The sequence below is a fragment of the Leucopleurus acutus genome, assembly GCF_964270905.1.
Source record: "Leucopleurus acutus genome assembly, chromosome: 12".
NCBI lineage: Eukaryota > Metazoa > Chordata > Mammalia > Artiodactyla > Delphinidae > Leucopleurus > Leucopleurus acutus.
Genome location: NC_139154.1, coordinates 84,404,321 through 84,431,123, shown reverse-complemented (window position 1 = coordinate 84,431,123; position 26,803 = coordinate 84,404,321). Strand labels below are relative to the sequence as shown.

Below are 26,803 nucleotides of genomic sequence, written 5' to 3'. Positions count from 1 at the left end.
CAGAAAGAAAATGGCAACTTTCTAAAGAAAGGTATCTCTGCCCAATTCCCATCTTATATCTTGAGATGGGGACGGGAGGGGGTTTCTGATGCTGGTTATCTGGTATTTACAAGTTTACAATACATTGGAAGAAAACTCATTTCTGTAAACAGTCAAACCCACTCTTTCAGATGAGCATTAATAGGAAAAGAGAAACTCTTCAGCACACACAGATGGAAAATGTCCAACCTTCTATCTGAATGATATCCTTGACCAAATGTACCCTTTTCATCAAATTTTCCACCCCTGACTGCAAACGTGGATGCCAAGACAGTGATGAACTTTATCTTATCTACCCTGGTAACCAAGTTTCAATAATGGTCCCTCCCTCTCTGCCTTGCCCACTCTAACAGCTCATTGTAATGGCAACAGAAATTTTGAAAATAATCCTGTACAGAGCTCACTGGTGAGATAATGGAAAGCTACGCTGCCCCTTCTCAAGCCTCAGATTAGTAATTTCTTGTGACACAGAACTGCCTCTCCACCGAAACTGCAAAACAGCTATAACAAAGCAATAGAGGTGGAAGCAATTTTCAAGCAAAATGTTACATGCTATACTTTAAAAGGTATGGGAATAGGTACCGGGAGAGCTGATCTAACAGGAGGAATTATGGCAACTGTCCAATATCACCCTTATCAAGGCAATGTTCTGTTGCCTGGCTGAATATGCTGGAAGAACAATTTCGGAACTTCTTTTATCCTTTTTCCTCCAGCCCTTTGCCTCCTCCACAGCAAAGTTTAATGCATTAATATAAATTGACCTTGAGCTAAACTCTGGTATGTGATGGAGAGATACTCCCTTTAAAGAAGAAGAAAAAAATCTACCATATGGCTCTTAACCATTGGATCTCTGTGTTCTTTTAAAACTTCTACTGAGTTTTTGTCACTAAGGGAATATTGTGGATCTGTCTAAATTAAAATAACCAGCTATATATGTGACCTCTAAGAGCAGAAGCAGAAGCCTGTTAACCAAATATATTTATATTTGTTTAACATGAATTTTTTTTTGCCTGTAAAAACTTCTGCCACTTTAAATAAACTTGCAGCCATTTTCCCCTTGTGCATTGACTATGAATAGCTTACACTGTGACAATTACATTGATCTAGGATACTTTTTTCCTTTAAAAAAATCCATAATGCTTCGCTATTGTCTTTCAGCTTTATGAATTAGTTTTACTGTTTCAGTGAATGCTTTTTTGTCTTCTGACTGCACATTATCAAAGAGACACTTTGTGCCTCTCATTTGCATTACAAAAGCAGTGTACGGTGCAGTGGAAGAGCATAGCCTGAATGCATAGCAGTTGAGTCCTGCATCCTCACACAGGCTGGAATCAAAAGAAGAACGGTGAGGTCTGTACGGCTAAGAAGCCAAAAATGTTTGGAGCATCATCAGCGGAGTCACAGGATTTCAACCTCTTTTCTTAATTCTCCACCAACGCTCCTAGATTGCCCAGTTGCTCAAACTAAATGTGCTCCGTTGATTGTTCAGCACTGGCTTTTTCTGAAGCCTAGTCAAGCCATTTTCCAGACAAGCCCTCAGATATGATTTCTTGTCTATCCAGCAGCAGTTATAAGAAGTTGCTAGTAGAGGTGTGCAAGCAGGAAGGTCAGGTGGGAATCTCTAAACTTGATCTTATCACATGAAAATGACATAAGTGTGAAAGGAAAAATTGAACACTGGCTAGCATTTCGTAACAGTCTTCACTTTTGCACTAATGAGACTATACAATACACAGCACTGAAAACATTGTTTTATAGTTAATTATAAGAGGCTAATACTACAATGCCTCGCCTGTCTTACCTATCTGATCTTTTAATTTCTTGTAAATATTAATTAAATATAAAATAAAAGCACGAAATAGAAAAAAAATACTACATTAAGGGATTTCATAGTCCTTTGTATTGGGGATTTTTTTTTTAAGTTGCTTGCAATTCCATTATAATAACTATGTTTAGATGTATTCTTCAGCAGCTATAGATATGTTCCAGGAGTATTTTAAAATATATGCATTAAAGACATAAAATTTAGACTCTAAATTAGCAATTACTTATATCCGCCTCCTAAAAGTATTAAAATTCATGAAGAGTGCTAAAATTATTTTGAACAGTTATGATGATTAATGAACTCCCTGAATATTGATTCTCTTAGTAGGAAACCACGGCTATAAAAGGAAACACATAAAGGCCAATAAGAAAAACAGGGTAAGAGGAGTAGGGGGATGAGAGTGGGGGTGGGAATAGGGGCCACGCTTCACTTTTGTGTCCTTTTCAAATCATTTTAAGTAATAGCTCATTTGAACTCTTACTGTTTGTCAGTAGGACATATGCATTACATGCATTATCGCATGTACTCTTGGTGACCCCCATGAGTAGGGGCTATGCTTAGCTCCATTTTATAGATGAGGAAGCTGAGGCTTGGCTAGGTCCCAAAACATGAACAAAGGCTCACAGCTACTTAGTTCTGGAGCCAGGTCTGCCCTCCCCTGAGTTTCTCTACTTGGCTACCCTTCCACTGATGTTTCTTTCCCATTTCTCCATTCCCTTTTTTAAGGTAAACATTTTAAAACCAAAAACATATTCTAAAGGAACATGAACAAAGTTATCCATTGTGGTGAGAGGTGACTGAATGTTTCTCTGCAGTTTCAATAGCCTGGATCCAGGAAAAGTTGCTGCTTTCCTCTCCTCCTCTGCATCCCCGCAGCTTCTGCCCTGCAGGCAAATATCAAGGGGCAGGGATGGAGCTGTGAGGTGAAAGTTAGTTCACCAGGACCTTTCCCCACACTCTCCCTCCAGCGACTATCCAAAGGGACTTTATTATTTTTTTGTTTTTGTTTTTTTGTTCTTTTTCGGTATGCGGGCCTCTCACTGCTGTGGCCCTTCCCGTTGCGGAGCACAGTCTCCGGACGCGCAGGCTCGGCGGCCATGGTTCACGGGCCCCCAGCCGCTCCGCGGCATGTGGGATCTTCCCGGACCGGGGCACGAACCCGTGTCCCCTGCATCGGCAGGCAGACTCTCAACCACTGCGCCACCAGAGAAGCCCCAAAGGGACTTTATTAATAGCAGCTTTCTAGTATTAGTAAGAGTGATAGAAGTAGTAATGGTACCATGTATTAAGAAGTGAGGATGTACCAGGCATTGTTCCAAATCCTTCACATGCATTACCTCATTTAATCCTCACAAAAACTTTACGAGGGAGGCTCATATATTATACCCATTTGACAGATGAAGAAACTTGAGCATAGAAAGGACAAATTACTTTCTCACGTTCACACAAGCTTGTAAGTAATAGAGCTGGGATTTGAAACTTGGTGATAACATACAAGTTGAGAAAATTCACTTCCAAATTATTTTGTTTTCTAAATGATGGGTGGAGCAATCCCACTCATTCCTGATGAGTTAATCATGAATATATAGATGACGATTACTACTCATTTTATGAAGAAGCTATTATCTTAATGTGTATGTGTCTACAACTCAGTTCTGTTAATGGAAGCAATAGGAAATTCTGCTACAAGATACAAAACTCAATGGAAACTAATACATCCATCACTTTATTCGTTCTTCTAGTGTTGCTTATAAACACAAGAATGATGGCAGGTTATATATGAGAACACTCTTTAAGGGTCATAGAAACAAATGCCTGTTCTTCCACCCACCTGCATTACAATATGCCTTAAATTGTCTGCTCTGAAATTAATTGTTGTGTGTTTTTCTACCAATTACTTTCATTTTGTTTGTGATTCTTAATCAAATATGAGTTAAATTACATTTGGAACCATTTCATTTTAGTAGAATACTAATAAAAACACAGGAATGCTATTGCCATTTACAAGGCAACTAGCCCAGTTCTGTGCCCAATAAATATCTGTTGTATGAATGAATGAGTGCTATGGAAGTTAGAGACGCCCCAAATGCCTGAACCAGCATTTATAAGTCAATGACTTCAGATAAACATAAGAAAACTAGCAGCCCCATTTTAACAATTGTTCATCCTCCTCACTCAGTTCTACAAATCCCAAAAGCAGTACAGATTTTATTTACTTTATTTAACTGACATTTTTATAATGTTTACTCTACATCAGGCAATGTTCTCAGTGCTTTACCAGTATTCACTTGTTTAATACTTATAACAAGCCTATGAGATCAGTGTTTTTACCCTGATGTTACAGATGGGGAAACCGAGGCACAGAGTCTAAGTTACTCACAAATAGGATGAAGCTGGGATTTGACCCTAAGAAACCTAGTTCTGCAGCCCACGTTCTTCATTCCTGTGTTATTCTGTTTATCTTTTTTTAGCATGTATAATTTCCCCCGAAGTTTCTCCCAAATCCGCTCTATGTTGTTGTTGGGTTTATTTCTTGCAAAAGTTCCCTTCCCACTCTCCAATTGCAATGTAATAAAATTCAAGTTCTCCATCTTACAGGACTGAAGAAAGAATAGAGGAGACTACTGTTTCGACATACAGGCTCTCCCCCAAGAATTTCCCTGTAGCAATAAAACAAAACCATAGCACACCATCCTGGACCACTTTTCTGAAAAGAAAGTTCATGACCAGTTTATACAATAAACTCCAATAAAGTGAGGATCTTTTCCAAACTACATACAGCTCATCTCCGCTCTTGCTGAGAGCATGCCAGCTGAAAGGAGACCTATCCCCAACCTGTAGAACACTTTTCCACTTTAAAAATCAAAGCGAAAGGGTTTTGAAGCCATGAAGAGAAAAGACAAGGAAGATGAAATACAGTGGTACCATTTGGAATGAGACTGTTGACAGTTATCATTACTGCCTTTACAGACACCCTGTCCAGCATTAAATATTGAGGAAAAACCCTTGTAGAAAGAATAAAGTCTCCATAAGTGAGAAGCAAAACCAGTACACTTGGTGAGAAGATGTTTTGAGAGAGAGAAAGCGAGAGCCAGGGAGAGAGAGAGGGAGAATTCATGCTGCTCCCAATATGACTAAAGACCCCTGGAACTGGTACTCATTCTCTAGTGCTAATTTTCCCACTTAAATTACAGTGCTGGTGTAGCCTCATCTCATTAGAGATCATTGTCCCCAGTAGACAGTTGTGTTTATGGGGGACTCTGGCTGTTCCACACCTGCTGATCAGGTTGCTATGTGATCAAGGCTGCATACAAACAGCAGACTCGAGCTTGCTGGACTGCGACTGATGAGCCCAGGCTAATTCAGGGGTGATTATGTAGTTTACTGGACCACTAAACCTCTTTAAGCTTGTAATTACTGCCTATTTGAGTAAAGAACATTCAAAAGCAATTCACTGCATCATGCCTGCCACAGCTGGAAGCAGGCTGCCAGCAGTCTGTGGGGACGTTAAAATCTACAGGGACATGGATTGAAGCCCAGCTAGCAGACACTGTCAGCGGTACCCGCAGCCAAGTCTATGCACATTCCTGCTCACCTCTCCTGACCAAGCTTACCATTAAAGGTGCCGTGAAAACTACAGAACAGCCATAAAGATGACAAATAACGGAATGAAGTGATACAAACTACATTTTAATGATTTCCCCCTTTTGTAAAGCGAAAATTGAAAATGTCTTTTCACAATGCCAAAGAGAGAGAGAGTATATGCTTTAAATAATATACACCGCTGAGATTTACTGTGTACTTGCTGAAAGTTCCATCCAAAAAAATACCAATTTGAAAACAAAATGCCCACCTTTTAGGCTTTCTAAAAGGACTGGGAGGTACAGTCATTTGAGATCTCTTCCACCCACTTAGCTGTCATGTTTATAACCTTAGCTGGGAAAATATTGTTTAGCTACTTGATTGACATTTTCTAAGATCACGTGTAGATTTCTGCTGTTAATGAATTAAAATGCTGCTCAGGCACCTGAGTGAAATTTACTTTCAAGAGTCAGAGAAGATTTCAGGAAAAAAAAAAGTATCAGTATTTATCAATGTTCTCATTTTCTTCTGCTGTCACCTTAACAACTGCAGTTCTTTTGTATAACAGAAGTGTAAAACATGCTTTGCATTGCTGTGGATATAATTATTACTTGTCTCTAAGTAACAAAAAAAAAGACTGGAACTTAATGAAGGGGGATTAAGTTAATTTCTTTTTTAGCTAACAGTTTCCTGTCTCTTAAAATGCAGACCTTGGTGAATATAATGTTCAGGGAAGGAAAGTTAAGCTTTTTATTTCACTAAAATCTCCACTTTGGAATATTGATATTAAAATATTAAGATGATGTTTATTCTTTAAAAGTATGTAAATTTGGTATTAAATAAAGCCACAGAAATCCTTTCTGACTACTCCATCCAAAGTCCACAGATCCAGGGGGTTTATGTGTTATCTACACATCATTCCTATTAATATTCATTAGGTGGGTCTGCTTGCATTTTTATAAGCTGTGAGAGAGGCAAAGAAACAACCAGAATTCTTTAACACATGGGCATTATCAACTCAGCGTATGCCAAACAGCAGAGCACCCAGATCTGAAGTTAAAATTCAAACACAATTTACCTTTACTTGGCTAATTTTCATGAAAATTCTCTTCCCTTTACCCATTGTAGTCTAAGCTCTTTAATTATCTCTATTCTCTGTAACATACACTTCAATTTTTAAGAGATTATTCAGCAGTATATTTTATCTTGGTTAACAACAAAACCCTTATCTTGCAATCAAACTAAAGAGAATTTCCCTTTAAGAAAAAAAAAAAAACCTAAAAACTTTAAATTGTCTTAGTAATAAGATTACCTTTATCTTTATGAACCTTCTTAAGCAAACCCTTTTTAACTCCCCAAAGCATTTATTGATGTGAATTCACTGTCTGTCTCCAGAGTGGATTATAGAAGAAGGAAGAGTCTTAGTCAAAATTTGGGCAGATCCCCAGTATTTGTTTCCCAAATTATGCTTTCTCAGTCGTCCAGTCTAACTGGACAGGGAAATGCTCACAGGGCTGTGGACGTTTTTCTGTGGCATTCCCACAGAGCTCTAAGATGTTCCTGGAACATCTTAGATGAGTAGGAAAAAGAGTGGGACCTGTCATCAACAAGATGACAAGATAAAGGTGGCAGAAATAAAGGTATTCAAAGTTAACTTGGAATGTAAATTGGGACAGCCACTATGGAAAACAGTATGGAGGTTCATTAAAAAACTAAAAATGGAAGTACCATACAATCCAGCAATTCCACTCTGGGGACTATATCCAGAAAAAATGAAAACTCTAATTCAAAAAGATACATGCACCCCAGTGTTCATAGCAGCACTATTTACAACAGCCAAGACATGGAAGCAACCCAGCTGCCCATCAACAGACAATCTTAAGAAGATGTGGAATATATATACAATGGAATATTACTCAGCCAGAAAAAAGAATGAAATATGCCATTTGCAGCAACATGGGTGGACCTAGAGAGTATTATACTTAGTGAAATAAGTCAGACAGAGAAAGACAAATATACTGTATAATATCACTTATGTGTGGAATCTAAAAAATAATACAAATAAATCTATATACAAAATAGAAAAATACAGACATAGAAAACAAACTTACAGTTACCAAAAAGGAGGGGGGGAGGGACAAATTAGGAGTACGGAATTAACAGATACAAAACTCTATACATAAAATAGATAAGAAACAAGGATTTACTGTATAGCATAGGAAATTATACCCAATATCCTGTAATAACCTATAATGGAATATAATCTGCGAAAGAATAAAAAAAAGTTAACTTGGCTAGTTTGAGGCTTTTTTTTTAAGAGTTTGAGTTGGGTGATCTTTTATATCCTTTATATTTGTATAACACTTTACATTTTCAAAGAGCTTTTATTATATTTTATGAAATTTGAGCCTTACAACTACTTGGCCAAGTTGGAAGGACAGGTAATGTTGCCTCCATTCTATAGGAGAAAAAACAAAACTCAGAGTGGACACATGGCAGGTTATGAGGTTGTGGCTCATAGGCCTGGAGCCCAGGCCTCCTACTTTTACACTCTTCTGAAGCTCAAAGTTTATCTTTTGATGATAAAATAAAGAGCTGTAGCCACGTCCTTCAGAAAGCTACCGTGAGCTGGTGAGCCCAGCCTCTGTTTTACTGTGTAAATGTGCATTGCTCTATACACAAAGGGTGAAACAAAAAACTCAGACTAAAACCAGATAAAACAGAACATCTTTCAAACTGGCTGTCATCATTTCTAACAAAACTTACATACGTAACCTAAGTAGTAATGCTAGAAGGTCTTAAATAATGGCATTGGCCCCTTCTACAACTGGCTTTGGGAAAGAACTATCGTTACCGAATGACCGGGTAGTTTGTGTCTTTGACAGAACTAGACTTAGTTTTGTTTTACTTAATGTGTCTTTCTTTGCCATTTCATGTGTGACATGAGTTTGCTAATAACATATACAAGAGGCCTAATTGTCCCCCCTCCTGAATCACTTCCTAGGAGAACCTGGGCATGTGTGGAGACTCATCAACCTGTGTAGGTCAGGAAAGTGGTTATTAAGTCCGTTTCTGCTCCAGTGATGTGGTTACACATTGACAAATAGCATATCTAAAGGAAAACATTTTAAGAGTTATTGGTTTCAAGAGGTGCCGTTAGGTGTACCAACTGAGCTAGATAACTGGAGCTCAAGTCCCAGAACCCACATCGACTGTGTGGCCTTGATCAAGGCATTTCAGTCTTCTGAGCCTCAGCTCCCTCATCAGTGAAAATGAGGATGACAGAACCGCGGGGGTCAAATGAGACAACACACATTAAATTGCTTGGCATATGGGGCTTCCCTCGTGGCGCAGTGGTTGAGAGTCCGCCTGCCGACGCAGGGGACACGGGTTCGTGCCCCGGTCCGGGAAGATCCCACATGTCGCGGAGCGGCTGGGCCCGTGAGCCATGGCCGCTGCGCCTGCGCGTCCGGAGCCTGTGCTCCGCGACGGGAGAGGCCGCAACAGTGAGAGGCCCGCGTAGCGCAAAAAAAACAAAACATTGCTTGGCATAGTGGCTGGCCTGGATGGAGGGCTTAGTAAATAGTAACTGAATCTGAGATGACTCACAAGGATGGGCTAATCTAACTAAACATACTATATACATATATATATTTTTTTCACAGTTTGTAAGAAAGAGGGTTTGACTAGGTAATTCTTGTCATTTATTTTTCTAGTGTTTAAATTAGGTTTTAATGTTTTCTTAAATTCTCTTTATTTAGACAATCACTTCCAGGATATCTGAAGAAGGGGCATCTACACAGGCAGTCACACGGGGCACCCCACACAGAAGAGCCCCACGCCTGGTTTCATTTGCCGATGTCGCCATCTTGAAATTCTTCAAAAAAATTTTTTAGAAGCCGTGCATTTTCAGTTTGCACAGTTTATATGGAGGATGTATGCGTTCTCCACAAATCATATAGCTGGTCCTGCTAAAAGAAAGGGAGGTTCTGTTTTCCCTATCAGATGTTTTATATTCAGCTACAACCCCTCCTGAATTTACCTGAGCTTCACAGAATAGATAAATAATGACTACGTTTGTACTAAAAGAGTGTAAGAAAGAAAACACTAAAAAAGCAAGATGTAGGAGGTGAGACAGTGTGGATGTGCTCAGGCCTCAGACAGATGAGTAAGGACACTTGAATGACCCTCCAGTGGCCTGCAAGGATTCACACACTCCTGTAAGTGCCTAAATCACCCTCGGGGACAGACCGAGGCACCGAGAAAATACTCCATATTATAAAGTCTATAGGGGAAAAGAAATCAATAATCTGAAACCTTCAAGGTGTGAGGTCCCTTCTGGCTCACTGGACTTCGGGATGTTGAGAGCCTTTGTCTTTTGGTGGCCGGGAGTCAGAAGTGGCAATTCGCCCACCTTCCTTGGCAGGGGACGAGTGCCACATTTGGCAGAAAAGCGTGCTCTCGAGAAAAGGGAGCAGAGAATCTTTTGGCCTGGGCTCCAGCTAGGATAGATCAAGAGTGAGAACTCACCCTTGCATGCCAACCAAATGCCACTGTAATTAAAAACAAACCTTTGGAAATAAAGTATCTGGAAATTATTTCGATTCCAACACATTCACAATAGGAGCTCATCGATAGTTACAATTAATTCACTTGGTCACAGGATTCTGGCAGGGGAGTGCAGTCCTTTTTTCTAAGCCTTCTTAAACAGAATTCTACTTTTTGTTGGTTCAGATAAACATATAAATAAGCAAACTAAAGAGAAAAATGTATGTAATAAGGCATAAAGTTTCAGAAGCCTCCGGCATATTTGGATTTGCACCTTACATCAAACCTTCTAAGATGGCAGCCCAGATTTCTTAAAAATGCAAAATTCCGTCATTTTGATGATGCCAAATGATGAACTCCACTATTATGTGCGTATATTTTGCTTAATGGCTTCATTTATTTTAATAACAAAGGGAAACAAGATTTTACAGATGAAAGCTTTTTTTTTTTTTCATGGCTCCAGTGCAACTGGGATTTAAAAAATCTGTGATGTTAACCAATATGTGACAATGGCTGCTCTCAGGAGCCCTATTTCATCCCATTTTATGCAGGGAAACCTACACAGAGTAACCACCACCAGAGTACCCCGATTTTGAGAAGGGATGAGTGTCAGAGGTCTTGTGATTGTTCCTTTTCTTTCCTCTGAATGGCTACATGTTCAGTAAAGCGTCAGCTATGGAATTACTGGAGCAATAGGATTAACTCACTAAAGATTTATTATAAATGAGGCAGGAAAGTGCTGTTCATATGATTTCGGGGGATAAGAAAATAATTGCATAAACCTTTCCCTCTGTTCAGAAATCTGCCTACAGGGTTTAATATTTTGTTGAGAATCCAAAAAATAAATCAGAGCAAGTAACTTCAGTTTAATTCTCGTTTGATTTCTTCATTACACTGAATATCTACGGTGAATCAGGAAGCCAGGAACTCATCAAAATCAGTTCCCATGGGAACAAAAGACATGCCATCTCAGAACCTCCCTGTTACAGCCCCTAAAACTTGCCCATTTATTCAGAATGTCTAGCTAGTTTCAGAAAAGAAAGAAAGAAAGAGAGAGAGAGGGAAAGAGAAAGAAAGAAAGAAAGAAAGAAAGAAAGAAAGAAAGAAAGAAAGAAAGAAAGAAAGAAAAAGAAAGGGAAGAAGAAAGACGAAGGGAGGGAGGGAGGGAAAGGGAAGGGAGGGAGGGAAAAAGGCCTTTGGCTCACTAAAAATTCAGGTGAGATGACACAAACCAAAAGTCTGAAGTGGTGTTTCTTTTTACCGAGAGCCATACCTTCAAACTCTAGAATACAACAGATGCAACTTGCCAGCCACACAAAGGATGTGGAGTGATTTTACAGACACTCTCTTGGCCCAAGATGGCAGCTCATGATTAATGGCTGCGTCATCCTTGGCCCTGCTGCAGTCGGGCCTGGGGTCTGATCCTGACACAGAGCCTTCGTCTGCAGCCAATCAGCAGATGTAAGCACACAGGCCCTGTCAGGTTGACATATCATTCCTTCGACAATGTCAGTGAGTATTAATGTTCAATTATCTGTCCTAGAAATGACCCACGCCTTTATGCATTGTGTAACTGCACACGTGGCGCTCTGGTAATCCCGAAGACAAGGGCAGAGATGCCCGCCGTAAACCAGCTACTGGGAGTTGGCTTTCCAACATTGTCATGACATTGCCTTGCAGTACTGAATAGGAGATTTAATTTTAGTTCTTTTCCTAAAACATATTTGAAAAACCAATGAGCCATCTATCTATCTATCCATCTATCCATCTATCCATCTATCTATGTATCTATCTATCTATCCATCTTCCTTTCAGTATGTCTGCACGGCAGTAGTCCTTTCTATTTAAACAGCAACACTTCACATGAGTCATCTGTGACTAGCCGATCACTCAGCCACCTGTTCTTTATATATGACAAGGAGCTGCTCATTATGTGTGGGGGGACTTTTTAGTTCATAAAACCAGGTGTATATCATTTACCATCAAACCCAAATGACAACAGTAGACTCTTCTGGAGCAACGTCAAGATCAATTCAACTTCAACACGTGAATCTAAAGGAGTCTTCTCAAGCCAGCCACCCCTCCTGCCCACTATTAAAAATCAGGACCCTGGCAGAGGAATGATTTAAAAAGCATACCTGAGATCATTTTACTTGTTAACCTTTACAGTTGCTCAAGTTTTTTAAAATATTGTGTTAATTTGTTGTAGTTAAATTTAAAATCCCCCTTTTCTCATATATCATGCTAAGAAAAAAAAGTTTTTATCTTAGCAGACAGCTGCATTTGCATGGTTTCTGTTGAACTCACGTTCAAAGGTTATCAATAACAAGTTTGCAAACTTCTCATACAACCGGCACCGAAAGATAATGTACAGTAATTGCATGATAACTTCCTCCAAAACTGAGATAAAACTTTTAATGCGAATTCAGGTTCACCAACCTATACATGATAGTAGGAACTTAAGTAGTTCAGATTGCAGCTCAATGAATTTGCCCCATGATACGAATTTTTAAGGAATAGAAAATGCAATTATTTTTTCCTGTGGAAAGCCACTAAAACTTCATTATTTTGCCTTAATTTTAACATGTGAAAAGCAGGTTGATTATGAAATGTACCTATTAAAAGTCTAGCCAGCCCTTGGTCACAGTGTGGTGTCTTGTGCTATTTCTACATGTATTCTCAACTGCACCGTGAAAGTCCTTTTATCTTTTTTAATGTTTTTTTTTTTTTTTCCTTTTCTTGGTCTGCCTACTGTGTTCCCAGCAGCAATTTTTTCCAAATGACTTCCATTCTCCTCCAGTTCCCAATCCTACTTCTTGGACCCTTAGCCGTTGACTTTGCCTCCTGGTACGCTAACAGATCCAGGAGAAGAACACCCAAGACTCCCTCTTGTCTAGTTCTCAATCTCCTCTCCTGGTTCACATGTATTGCTAAGCCCTTGCTCTGAGATGCCATCCCATCACTCTCCCCACTCAGCCCCTCCACTGCCCACTTGTTCTTGATCCTTGCTCCATTCATCAGTCCTTTTCTACATTTATCTTCAAAGGTTCCTTCTCTATTGCCTAAGTAAATAATTAGGCTGTGCTTTAACAAACTGCATGGAACATAGTAGCAATTCCATGAAAGACAGCTGTATGATTCTATGTGTAAACATTCAAATCTCCCTTCTCCTAAATATTAAAAAAAGAAGAGAGAAACCTTCCCCTCTCGTTACCACCTCCTCATGCTACTGCCCAAATTGTAGCCCTTAGTATATTTCCTCAAGCAATTGCAGAAGGGTCTGCCTTTGTTGCCTCTGTCGTAGTATCGCCCGTATGCCTCAGAATACAGCTTCTTTCTCTTCCAAAGTCCTGAAACAGGTCTTTCAAAGGTCACTGATGATATCCTAATCCCTATACCAGAACCTTTGCCAGTACTTCTACTGCATAAAACTTTCAGGGTTTGGTCACCTCTATTTTGAAACTTTGCTCAAGCGTTTGGTCAATAAATATCATCAAGCATCTCTATTATGGCTGAAGATATAGCGGTGAAAGATTCTATCATCTTATTTACGAGGGAGGCAGCTCGTAAATAAACAGTCACCATGACAAGTGCTCTCTATCAGATGACCATCAAGGCGCTATGGGTCTGGAGGCAGGGGCCACTTCCTCCCTCCTGGGGAGGACCAAGAATGGCTTCCCCAAGCTGTGACAGCTGAGATCAGTTGGGAAGGATGCAGGAAAAAGTATGAAGTGGAGAAGGGGTCATGGAGTTTCCAGATGAGGGAACAGCACGTGCCGGTGCACAGAGTACAGGACCATTCAGCGCCTGTGGGGAAGGTAAGTGTGTATGGAAAGGGCGAATGAGGAGCCTGGGTGCCCAGTGGGCCAGTGTCAGACCTCAAGGGTCCTTGAATGGCACGCTGAGGATGTTGTATCCTGAGGGCAATAGGGAGCTATTACAGGTTTTCAAGTAGGGGTGAGATCTGGCCAATTTTGCTTTGGAATAATCACTCTGGGGGCAAAATGAGGGATTCTTTGGAAGGGATCAATTACAAACAAGTGTAATTGATTAGAGGCAACTGATTAGAGGCAGGGAGGCTGATTAGGGAAAGGGGAGAGCGGGAGACAAGGAGGCTACGGCAGCGGGACTAGATAGGGATAAGAGAATGAAGAAGTGTTTAGGAGGGAGTGTTGATGGGACTCGGGGAGTAATCTGCGAAGCAGGGAGGAGGGGGAATCTTCCAGGATGAATCTGAGGATCCTGGTTGGAACTTCCGGGTCGGTCCATGGTGATGTTGTTAACTGAGATGAGGGTGAGAGAAAGGAGAGCCAGTGTGGGGACTGTGGTGGATTCTGTTTGGGAATGGACTATTTCTTATCATTGGATCTTCCTTCCTTTTCTTAGACTATTAAAGTGTGGGAGCTAGAAGGGACCACAGAGATGAGTCCAGCCGACCTCCACGTTGGACAGACCTCCTGCCTGCTCCTCTGTCTCTTTCTCTAGGTTTTTTCCTCCAGACAGCCTTTAAAAGGAGGCATTGCCTGAATTCCGTTCTTTTTTGCGGTACGCGGACCTCTCACTGCTGTGGCCTCTCCCGCTGCGGAGCACAGGCTCCGGACGCGCAGGCTCAGCGGCCATGGCTCACGGGCCCAGCCGCTCCGCGACATGTGGGATCTTCCCGGACCGGGGCACGAACCCGTGTCCCCTGCATCGGCAGGCGGACTCTCAACCACTGCGCCACCACGGAAGCCCCTGAATTCCGTTCTTGCCCTCCTCCTTTTCTCTCTCAGCTCTCTCTGGGTCCATGACTCCATCTCCATCCCCAGACTCAGTGGAGGTAACACCAAGCCTTGTGCTCTCACCAAAGCCCCAGCCAACCCGTTTCCAACTACTGACCATACAACTCACGTGGACATCCCACCAGCACCGGAACCACACGTATCCCACACGGCATGCTTCACCTTCCCCTAGAACCAGTTCCTCCTTCTAACTTCCCTTCTTCCCTGAAAGAGACTCCAGCTCCCTAACTGCCAACGTGAAACAGGGAAGTCACCTTTGATGCTCTTGTACCAAATGTCCACTCGTGAGTGGTTATGAAAACAGGCCTCAGAACCAGAGGGGCTTGAGTTCAAATCCAGTCCCTGCTTCTCACTGCGCTACTTCAGGCAAGTTGTTGAATCTCTCAGAATCTTGGTTTTCTCAACAGTGAAACAGGGAGACTAGCAGTACCTCCCCTGGAGGGTCACAGTGGGAATTCCATGAGATAAAATGTGAAAGTGCTTAGCGAGGCCTACCAGGGCGGGGGGGGGGGGGGGGGGGGGGGGCGGGCGGGGTGGGAGCAGCCTGCACCAGCCGGGAGGAGCTTTTTTTTCACTGACATTATTTAGAATTGCCAGTGCATGGTGATAATAATAAACAGACTGACTTTTAGTCATTTTGTTATTATTTGTAAGTTCTCTACACACGTGGCACTGAGAACCCACCTCGGCACATCACTGGCACTTAGCACAGTGTATGATACACGTGTGCCAGCTATGAATACTTCTCTTTATGAGGTGCCGGGTTTACCTCCAAGATATCGTCCACCATCCATCCATCCATGTCTTTCTTTTTTTTTTCTTTTTGCCGTACGCAGGCCCCTCACCGCTGTGGCCTCTCCCGCTGTGAAGCACAGGCTCCGGACGCGCAGGCCCAGCGGCCACGGCTCACGGGCCCAGCCGCTCCGCGGCATGTGGGATCTTCCCGGACCGGGGCATGAACCCGCGTCCCCTGCATCGGCAGGCGGACTCTCAACCACTGCGCCACCAGGGAAGCCCCATCCATCCATTTCTTTACACTCTCACAACCACAACCTTCTCACCAGAACTGTTGTCATTGTTTCTGAACTGTCCTCCTCACTCCAGTTCTTCTTGCAAACCACACCACCAACTAGATCTATGTGCTTTTCCTAGAGCTCCGAGATGTACACGGTTCCTTGCACTCAGTAGGGCACTCAGAACGCATTTGAACTGACTTGGAAAAAACCTGAATGGCCCAATTCATACTGTTATTCAAAGAGAAGGGTAGATGCGGCCTAAAGTTCAGCCGTCATTTACGGTGGGGAAAAATAACAACAAGCACGTTTAAAAGTTGCTTTTTCCTGCTGTGCAGTGGGATTAGGTCACCCCATGGTGGAAAACATCCCAGCCATCTCTCCACACAAACCAAACAATTTTAGGTATTCCCAGGTAAGAGCCATCCTGCTGCTGCCTAAGCCCCTTCCCCCACCCCTACCACACACACTTGTGCAGTGCAGGTGTCACTGCCACGGAGAACCCCAGGGACAGCATGGCACCCATGCAGGGAACCCACAGCTCGCTGGTGGCGCCATAAAGCAGCTGTGATCAAGTAAGTGGGGCAAACACATGGCTCTGATGACGTCACGTGGACTTCTGCCTCAACTCTCACCAGATCTAGTCAATGTGTATGCAAGCCAGTTTCAAGAGCAATAACAAACCATAAATTTAAGTCTCAAGGTCTGGAAGTAGTGACACCCAGCAGGTTGCAAATTAGGGCTCTGAATTTTTTTCCCGTTTCTACTTTATTGTACACTAAGATCTCTGGTAGATCTTCAGACTTTCCTAGCTCGCTTCCTTCTATAAATGTGTTCCATCTGTAAAATGGGGGAACAGTGATTAACTGCTGAACCAAATGCAAACGAAGTACTTAATAATCTTTTCACATCAAATAGGATACTTGCTTATAGCTGGATTTTTCAAAATTCAATACATGCTGTTTCATGCAGGTCCATTTGGCCTTTTTTCCTTGGGAATTCACCCCCACCATTTACTCAATCACTCTCTTGAACACTGAAGTGATGAATGTTGCTGGGTGCTCATGGTTTCTGGTCCAATACGAACACCTTCAAGGAGTAAGTCCAGGGCGCCTGTTGTCTTGGTAACTGACGATGTTTTCACTTCAAGGTGTGGGCCTGAGACCCACAGGGTTCAATGGGGGAAGTAAATGAATTGACTACATCTCTTGCCCACCTGATACGCATAAACTCATTACTACCAAATGTACTTCAGTATTATCAAGAGGGGATGGCAACATATATATTTGACAATGGTTAACGCGATGCCTTTATTGCATTTTACATTCGCAAGTTAAAACACTTGGTTTGTCGTTACAATGCTTTGTGAAAATCTGGTCTTCACTATACTCACAATGAATTATAAATGCCTGCACCAAAACAAAGGATAATCCACGATGCCATCGAATGGATGCCTCTCTTTCTAATTTTGATTTCTAGGGCCCCTGGCCTCCGTAAGAGAACGCATGCAGGGGCACACACATACTGTATTTCAAATGGAGATTTTATGTAAGCTTATTTTTATAGTGATTCCAAGAGTAGCTGCTCTGCTTTTTATCTATGCAAACTGGAAATAAAGTAGGCACCCTGCCAGCTCCCTGACAGCAGGCCGGGCCCGGGCTGCCATGGGTAACTCGCACAATGACATCTAAGGGGTCCAGAAAAGAACCCTGACTAATGGCTTTTGGATTCCTTGTGACCTTTGATCCTCAGTGCCTTAGACCAAAATAAATGACCTAATTTCAAGAAACTACATCCAGCCTGTGAACTCTAATGAGTGAGAGAATTTACCCACTAAGCAATGATTCATAGGTATGTGCTATTCATAACAATTCTTTAGATCTTAGCCCAACTAGAGGGTATATACTTTTTCCTTGTATGTTATCTGCTGCTTTTCCCTTGTTGCTTTTAATATTTTTGCTTTGCCTTTAATTTTTGTCAGTGTGATTAATACGTAACTGGGTGTGTTCCTCCTTGCGTTTACCCTGTATAGGACTCTGAGCTTCCTGGACTTGGGTGACTGTTTCCTTGGATGTTCAACTTTTAAAACAAATTCATCTTCCAGGATGCTGTGAAATTTGAGAGTGCCCAGGGCAGATAAAGTACACAAGGCAGCGGAAATACAAAAGCATTTCCTGGAGCAGACCGAAGTTGGCAAGTAGGATTAGGAACAAAAGCATTTCTCCCTCAAATGTATGTATTGTGGGGCTTCCCTGGTGGCGCAGTGGTTGAGAGTCCACCTGCCGATGCGCCCCGGTCTGGGAAGATCCCACATGCCGTGGAGCGGCTGGGCCCGTGAGCCATGGCCGCTGAGCCTGCGCGTCCGGAGCCTGTGCTCCGCAACGGGAGAGGCCACAACAGTGAGAGGCCCACAAAAAAAAAAAAATGTATGTATTGTTTCCTTAGTTGGTGATTCTCTTGCTTCCTTACTGACAAAGGCTACCAGATCTGGAGGTCCAGACTAGGAATTCGGGAGCTAGCACAAGCAATGAACACACTGCCCTCTCCCCATGATAACTTCCATAACTGACTATCATTGCCAGAGCCCTGAAGCCACATCGGTGGGAAGGGTAAGATTCTGTAACGTTCAACCTTCACTCATCCTATCACACAAGTGTACTGTCAAGAAGCCGCAAAGAAAAAGTCAGTATATCTGCAGCGTCCTTGATCTATCAGAAGCTTTCTGGGTATTTGAGAGACCCAGGGAAAACTCTGTGATATTCATTCAGGGCAGTGAAACTACCCTGCATGATACTATAATGGTGGATACACGTCATACATTTGTCCAAACCCCCAGAATGTACCACACCAAGAGTGAACCCTGATGTAGACTGTGAACTTTGGGTGACAATGATGGGTCCGTGTAGGTTCATCAGTTGTAAGGAATGTGCCACTCTGGTGGGGACAGGGGGGTGCTGATGATTGGGGAGGCTCTGCAGGTGTGGGGCAGGAGGCCTATGGGAAATCTCTGTCCCGTCCCCTCAGTTTTGCTGTGAGCCTGAAGCAGCTCTAAAACATCAAGTCTGGCTTTTTAAAAACTCTTTGGTATTTAAAAGAAAGTTCTTGTACACTGAAAAAGAACTGAAGTTGGCAGAGGAAAAACCAAACACTTCAGTCCGAGAGACATTATGAAAATAATGCGTTGTTTCAACATCAGAGGAAAAAAAATCCAAGCATTAAAAATCAAAGATGGGGCTTTTCTGGTGGCGCAGTGGTTGAGAGTCTGCCTGCCGATGCAGGGGACATGGGTTCGTGCCCCGGTCTGGGAAGATCCCACGTGCCGCGGAGCGGCTGGGCCCGTGAGCCATGGCCACTGAGCCTGCGCGTCCGGAGCCTGCGCTCCGCAACGGGAGAGGCCACAGCAGTGAGAGGCCCGCGTACGGAAAAAAAAAAAAAAAAAAAAATCAAAGATTAAGAAAAACAGTCATCTTTCCATTTAAAAGCTGTCATGTTGCTTGTGCTCCTGAGATCTTTGCTATGCAAAGTCTGGTCTGTGGACGAGCAGCAGCGAGCTTGTTCAAAATGCAGAATCTCAGGCCTCACCCCTCTGAGAATCTCCATTCAAACAACCATTCCCAGATAATTGGAATGCACACTAAAGTTTAAGAAGCACTGCTCTGAAGAAGCAAAAGAACCTTCAGTTCTGTAGTAATTTCCATTTCCCAACTTTTTAGATGGTAGACTTTCATTTTTTTAAACTTACCAGTTACACCTCAGTTTAACCTCCAAATGTGTACACTGTTAAAATCTCCTGATACAGCTTCAGAGGAATGTTGTAATTACTACTGCTATGTTGTATGAAGATTAAAATCAGGAAAATATCTTCCATTTAGAACCTACAATCATTCTGCTTCTCTCCATCATTCCAACCTAGCAATGTTTCCAAGGATTTGGTTCATCACAATATCACCTTTACATACTGATTTTCAAAACCCAGAGGCAGGCTGGCCCCTGTCTGCTTAGTCACGGGCAAAAGAAGGTAGGAACGATTGTCCGAGTTCACTCAGCATAAGAAGGTAGTAAACAGGACACTTCAAGCCAACCCAACTCTCTTTTTCTGCAACAAATGGCACCTTCTCCCCAAAGAACCAGCATAATGAGTTCAACCCTCCAATTTATTTTGGTGTGGAAGCCAGCTGTGGTCCCTGAAACCAGTACTTAAGTACGCTTTGCCTTGCTTCTCTTCTCATCTTCCTGTCTCTAGTAATCAACAACCCAACACTGGGAGCATATTTCCACCATTTCTCTTGACATTGGTAATGGGAACAATGCATGGGAAAATGCACGCTCTGTGATGCTACCAGAAGGCTGGCCTTCTCGTTCTCAGAGGATAATACCTACCATTTAGAACATTTCAACAGCCTGAAAATTCCCCATGTTGTGACGGTCAACCTATGTGACACGTGATCCATGTTGGTACAAATGTAAAATATAGCATCTAGAGCCCTGGAGATGAACTGAATTCTAATGCCACATTTTAACGGTATTTTACAGATTTTTCCAAAGTCTCTCAGCATCTACCCCTTAATTAAATCTAATTTGGTTGCCACATAGAGTGTTATGGAGCACATTCACTTCACGATACATGGAAGCTCCATATACATCATCTTTACCTCCCAACTACAGCCTTATGAAGATGTTTTTCATGTGGGAACATTCAAAACTGATTTATGATGCTATTGCAACAACTAAGCAACTCATCTTCCAGTATAAATGTATCACCTAAGAACAACCTCACTGAAACATATAAATTCCATATATATTTAAAAATATTATTGTCTGTAATATAATAGAGCAGAATGTTTCAAAGCCTATAACCTTGCATGCAGAAGCGGTTTTTCAAGCATTAATACTTAAATGGGTCATAGACACCGCATCTGTCATTCTGTCCTGAAGTCTATGAGGCAAAACCAAGACTATGCTGGCCTATTGATTTTTCTAGCATTTGCTTTAATTTACTTAACCATTGAGAAATCCATCAGTACATAAAGGGCAACTGTCCATTACTGCCTCATTTGCAGACATTCCTTCCCCTCATTTTTGGTAAATATTTCCCTTACACTGCTATGTGTTGACAGTGTAAAAACGAATTAGGAAAGTGCTCACACCTGTTTCTGTTCAGTAAGTGCTGCACTGAGGTATATGTAATGTGCTTAAAGGTAGAATATCTAGACATTATTACATCTGTGTGCAAAGGGTGGTAAATTAGATCCTAATTACATTAACAGGGATTCTGCCTCCCAGCTTAAATTCTACATGAGCACTCTGCAAAAATCCAAAAGCTCTGCAGTGGTTTCTTTATGAGCTGGTGATTACAGCTACTTCCTATGCGGTCACTAAATACTCTGTTTACAAATAAATGAAGAAGCTTTGAGCCAACTTGCCAGGGTCATAATCTGTTTTTCTCCTCCCCCTCCCTCTTCGCAACAAACCCTCGCCCCATATGCATGGCAACAATCAGAAGCCCTGGCTTCATCTAATTACTCCATCACATAATTTCACAAATTGCTTTGTCACCGGGGAGCCAAGTGCAAAACACGCTCACAGTGGGATTTCAGGCAGCAGCTTTCATTTACTACTCATTCCTCGTTAAATTAAACACGAAAACACGAGTTGTGTGAAAGAAGTCAAAACGAAGGCCTGCAAACGAGCCAGACAAGTATATCTCCTATTTACCATTTCTCCAAATACGTCGTTGGCAACAGGCATTGTGAACAGGAGTATCCCTCTTGCTTGGCTGGCCCATTCCTAGCTCGATATAGCTGCTACAATAGACCACAGCCGAAAGGTCAAGAGCAAACAGGCTTCTCCGGAAAGTAAGTTTCATCACGTATCAACAGGAAGCCTGGGCCTATGGTAAAAAATTTGACAGACTCAAGCCTCTATTCTTTACCCTTTCTGCTTTCTGAAGTGCCTGGCCATGGTCCTCACATGAGAACGTGTATCTGTTATTCGATGAATGATGTTAAGCCCTTTGAAGGTATAGACAGTATCCCATATTTCCATTCTGGCTAGAAGGAAGGAACCCGATTCCACTAATCTTTAAAAGTTCTCCAATGGAAAGATCATCAATCAAGTTCATACGGTATTAGATGTTTTCCTTTTAAGTATTAATGCCCTGCACGTTTCTGAAACACATCAAGATAAATGCTCACCCATCTCACTAAGGATGTGGGTGGAAGAAAAAGAGTGTGCGGTGGGTGACATTACTAGAGGGAGTGAACCTGAGGTTATACCCCTTGAAGCTGACATTTTTATGTCAACAACTAAACACAGCCACTGGTAATTAAAGGTATTTCTCTGCAGCTCAGGAGCCAGCAGGGTCAGGTACCATTTTACACCACAAACCAGTCCTTTATGCATGTAGATTTACCAGCATTATCTGCACAGGGAGAAGAGACATTAGCAGCAGCTGTCTCTCTGCTTTTACACTGAAAATTCTATTCATACAGACAGGTGGAGTAATTTAAAAGCCAATGTGGTGCAATTTCGATGTGACTAATGTCACTGCCTACTAAAATGCCACCATTACCACTGTTTATGGAAACATTACTAAAATTACATTTTATTCAAAAGAATTTTAGGATTCTGGTTATTACTAGCTTGAAAATGATCAGACCTCAGTGTCATACCCCAGAGCGGTGGCTTAATTCTCCAGGCTTTAGCAGGCTTCTTTGCTGAGAAACGACAGTTGGATTGTAGTTTCAAGAGTAATTGGGGCTGCATAAGCAGTTTCCCCTATCTCCATAAAGCAAATGAAAGACATAGCTCTTTGGCGTCCTGAACGTGTGACAGGCAAAAAATCTTCAAGGAGCTAAATTCTGTGTTCGAAGGGTTAGTCACGATTTGCATGAGGAAAGATTCCCCAAATCACTATCACACGTTGTTAGTAATACACACGGCTAGAGATTTACCTATTTCCATAAGGAAGGAGGGACGGTTAACGTTTAAAATCTGAAATTCTAACAATGTATAAATGATTACAATTGCACAAAATATCAATAGCTGCAGCTATGCCTTCTTTATGCACAGATATGTCTGGAAAAAGAATCTAGATAGGTAAGGACCTTCCTTGACCCCCCCACCCCCCCCCCGTTACCAATAACCATCGGGTTGCACTATGAAGTTTTGTGCCAAACCTTCTGGCTCTTATTTTTATTTAAAAAATACTAATCAGCTAGCTCATGAAATGAGATTATAATTATACCTTTGAACTTCCATGATGGTGATTTGATTTGCTCTGTGTTTGGGAGGCAACATGGTAAAAAGCACATGGAAATTCAAGGCAGGAGACCCTCCCTGGTTGCAGCTCAGCCAGTTCCTAGCTTTTGACCCTGAGAAAATTTATTAACTTCTCTCACCTTCATTTCTGTCATCCTGACTACCTTACAGGATTGTCTTAAGAATCCAGTGTATGTGAAAAGATTAAACTACAAAGCACCATAGAGACACATATTATAAGTTTATTTAGCCTTTTGATCAATTTTTTCCTTCAGCTGTTAACAGGACAGAATGATCCAATGTCAAAAGAGTCAAGCAATTAATGGATCATTTAAAAAAAAAACTTGGTAAAAGTAACATTATGTAGGCAGGAGATAATTGCATTTCTTTTAAAAATGAAATCGTCATTTTTGTGGAGTTCCTCCCCCAAGAAGTTTGGGAATCTGACTTTTCTTTAAATACGGGACAGGAATGATTCCTAAGCTTCTATAAACTGCAATAGAAATTTTCTACACTCATTGATCTTTCTTAGGATGAGTGTTCCTATTAACACCTCCTGGCCTCTGGATGTCCCAAGAACTTCCTAGGACACCGAATTCTCAAAGGCCATTCGTGTCATGGGAGAGCGCGTGGGCTTTACAGGGATGCTAGCGACAAAGTTAATGTGAAAACAGACAAAAACTGATCGCAGAATATTAAGAACTGAAAAGCAAAGACACCTAAATGGTTAAGTTCATATATATTGCCCCATTTTTTTTCTGGAGAGATAATACCAGGAGGACATTCAAATACAAGCAGTGATTTAAATCAAACAAAGGTCTCTATTTCAGAAGATTTTGAATAATCCATTATAAAACCAAGTAACTTGTGTCTCATTTGAATATCAACTAACTTAGGGTGCTTGCATTTACAACATCAAGTTACTTGAGGCCTATCTTTTCTTTAGAGTGTCCAAAGATAGAGCAATACTTTTTGTATTGGGAGCCACACTCCTTGGGCTATAATTTGCTGAGTGAAGGCATTTTGCAATAGCAAGAAAACACAAAATCTGAAAGGTCTTTGAAATGTTAGAAAATCGCCTGGTGTAATTCTTCCAGCTACTCCTCTGCTCTTGGAGGCTGCCCACAGGCCCACCAGGAAGTGGACGCCTTATCTGAGTGTTCGAGGGCTCTCTCCTGCCTCCTGACACACTGAGCTGAGTATCCAGTCCATTGATGAAAGCCACCTTTCCCAGGCTCAGGACTCGCAAATGGAAGGACGAGCAGTATTGAAACACCAGCACGTTTGTCCATAGCAGTCATTTTGCTGTAAATCCGCACAATTACTATCATTACTACCTTGGAGCCCTAATAAAGCGATTTTTGCTGTCTCATGGCATTCAGTATACCTCAGGTAAGCTTGGCCCATAACCAAGAGGGTATTGTAACCATTGCAAGGTGGTCTCCACTCTTTGCTTACCCTCTGGCATTGGCTTCCATCAGCAGAAACAGAAAAATTAGAGCCCTGAACATAGCTATTTAGGGGATTAAAAGAAGTAAAATGGATCAGTTTTTCCCATCAGGATTGGTACGGATGGCAGGGGTTCAGAGAGATTTGTCTTATAGAAAAATGCCCAAGTATATAGGGACATATATGTACACAGAGTCATAATCACACTTCCGTAAGAAAGACAGAGATGTGATGAGGATATTTCCAGTTAAGTCAAAGTCTCCTAAATTACATGACATATAGATTTCCTTCCCCTGGCAAAACAACCAATCAGCCAAACCAAACCAAAACACTGGAATCCTTCCTAAAACAAAACCACTGGATTGTCTGTCCATCAAACCTCCATTCTTTAAACCAAAGTACCTTCACTAGGAATCTTGAACACAGAAAGTAAAAAGCCAAACCTATGTCACAAAATATTCCTAAGGATTAGACTGAGTTAGTTTAAAAAATACGCTCACACATATGTACGTGATGCTCTAATTTTAATCTGAAAGATAAAGTGAGGAGGAGCTGTTTCATATTCATTGACTGAGTTTAGCATTTTATCTTCAAAAATGTATCATCACTAAGAGGTATCAGAAGACAGGACATTGATATATGCATTGAAGTGTAAATGGCGAGCTAGTTTTCCAACAGTTATGTGCATGGGCAACCATCAACTTAATAAATTGTGCTTATGTGGGCACTTCTGTTTTGAACCTAGTCCTTCATTGAATCAACCCGATTAAGAGTATATCAGAAAACCTGGGCTTCCCTGGTGGCGCAGTGGTTAAGAATCCACCAGCCAAGGCAGGGGACACGGGTTCGATCTCTGGTCCAGGAAGATCCCACATGCCTCGGAGCAACTAAGCCCGTGCGCCACAACTACTGAGCCTGCGCTCTAGAGCCCGCGAGCCACAACTACTGAAGCCCGCGTGCCTAGAGCCTGTGCTCTGCAACAAGAGAAGCCACCGCAGTGAGAAGCCCACACACAACGAAGAGTAGCCCCCACTCGCTGCAACTAGAGAAAGCCCAAGAGCAGCAGCAAAGACCCAATGCAGTGAAAAATTAATTAAAAAAAAGAGTGTATCAGGAAACCAAACTACAATGTATTTTTAACTTAGCCTTGGAAACAAAAGGAAAATTTTAGAATAAGCTGACAAATTGCCAGCCGGACGCTACAAATGTCCCTTATTTAAGGCACCATATAAAGGCACCAACCATCAGTGAAATGAATAAACCATTTGCCTGAGCACAAAAATCTCAATCACACCCCGAAATTCATACAGCCCCAATCCGAGTTCATCTGCTTAAGAGTCCTACGCACCTGGATAAATGAACACTTTTAAAGTTGGACTTTTGTTTTTACTTTTGATTGTTTTTTTCCCCCAATGCCTCCTCGTCAACCGACTGTAATTCCCCCAGGTCAGAGGTGCATAACTAGGATGGGGAAGAAAGGCTGGGGCAAAGCGAAGGAGGTGTGCGGGAGGCTGGGAGGGAGCTCTGCCAGGTCACTAATGGCCTCTGGGGCAACAACTTGGAGAACAGGCTGATGCTTCGCCTTTGATCTTCTAATTCACAATGATCATTAGTATTAACTCCGATTCTTCTGGGTGAAGAATTCCAGCTGTAGCCTTTTCAGTTTACCTGACCTAAGAAAATTCATCACCCATCCCATTAAGATTTCAATAACCAGCTAAGAAAAAGAAAAAGGCAGTTGCTCCAGAATCTAGAAACCACTCGCTTCATTATTAAAACAGGGTTTATATGATGTATATTACAGAAGAATTAGGGCATTCCAACATTACCTCCAAGTCATTAAATAATCTATTCTATTCTCCTCCTGAAACAGATGACTCCCAATTGGGTAAAAGATATTCAGGGTCCTATCTAATCAAAGTTGAAATATGCTATCTCCAAAGTAGCAGAGATCTTTTAAAAGTAAGACAGAGAGATCTGTCATCTAAGCCTGTATTGATTTCGGCAAAGCCAAGCTCTGACCATCATCATGACTAAAGCCTGGGAAAGTGACTGGTAACCTCGTGTAAGAAAAAAAAGTAAGAACTGTGAAGATATTCTTCTTGTGTATTTCAGAGAGCTCATTTTTGTTATGGGACATGGGCATCTGAAAGGAAAAAGAAATCTTCTCACTCCTTCATACTAGTTTTCAAGTATCTTAATTTAATAAGGTATCTGTAGATACCACATAATGAAAAAGGGATCAATGTTAGCTGCCATCTCCACAAGCCACCCTCCTTGGCTCAGGCATACGAACACGGAGGACT

The 26,803-nt window shown here is 41.8% G+C and overlaps 1 protein-coding gene across 1 annotated transcript in view; it reads right to left on the bottom strand.

Moving 5' to 3' along the window:
- The window catches only part of MEIS1 (Meis homeobox 1), a 112,370-nt gene that overhangs the window by 4,438 nt on the left and 81,129 nt on the right, over positions 1 to 26,803 (bottom strand). The window contains exon 9 of the mRNA XM_082852417.1: positions 21,504 to 21,592. Within this exon, the coding sequence (XP_082708543.1) occupies positions 21,504 to 21,592 (89 nt within the window). The remainder of the gene's footprint in view (positions 1 to 21,503; positions 21,593 to 26,803) is intronic.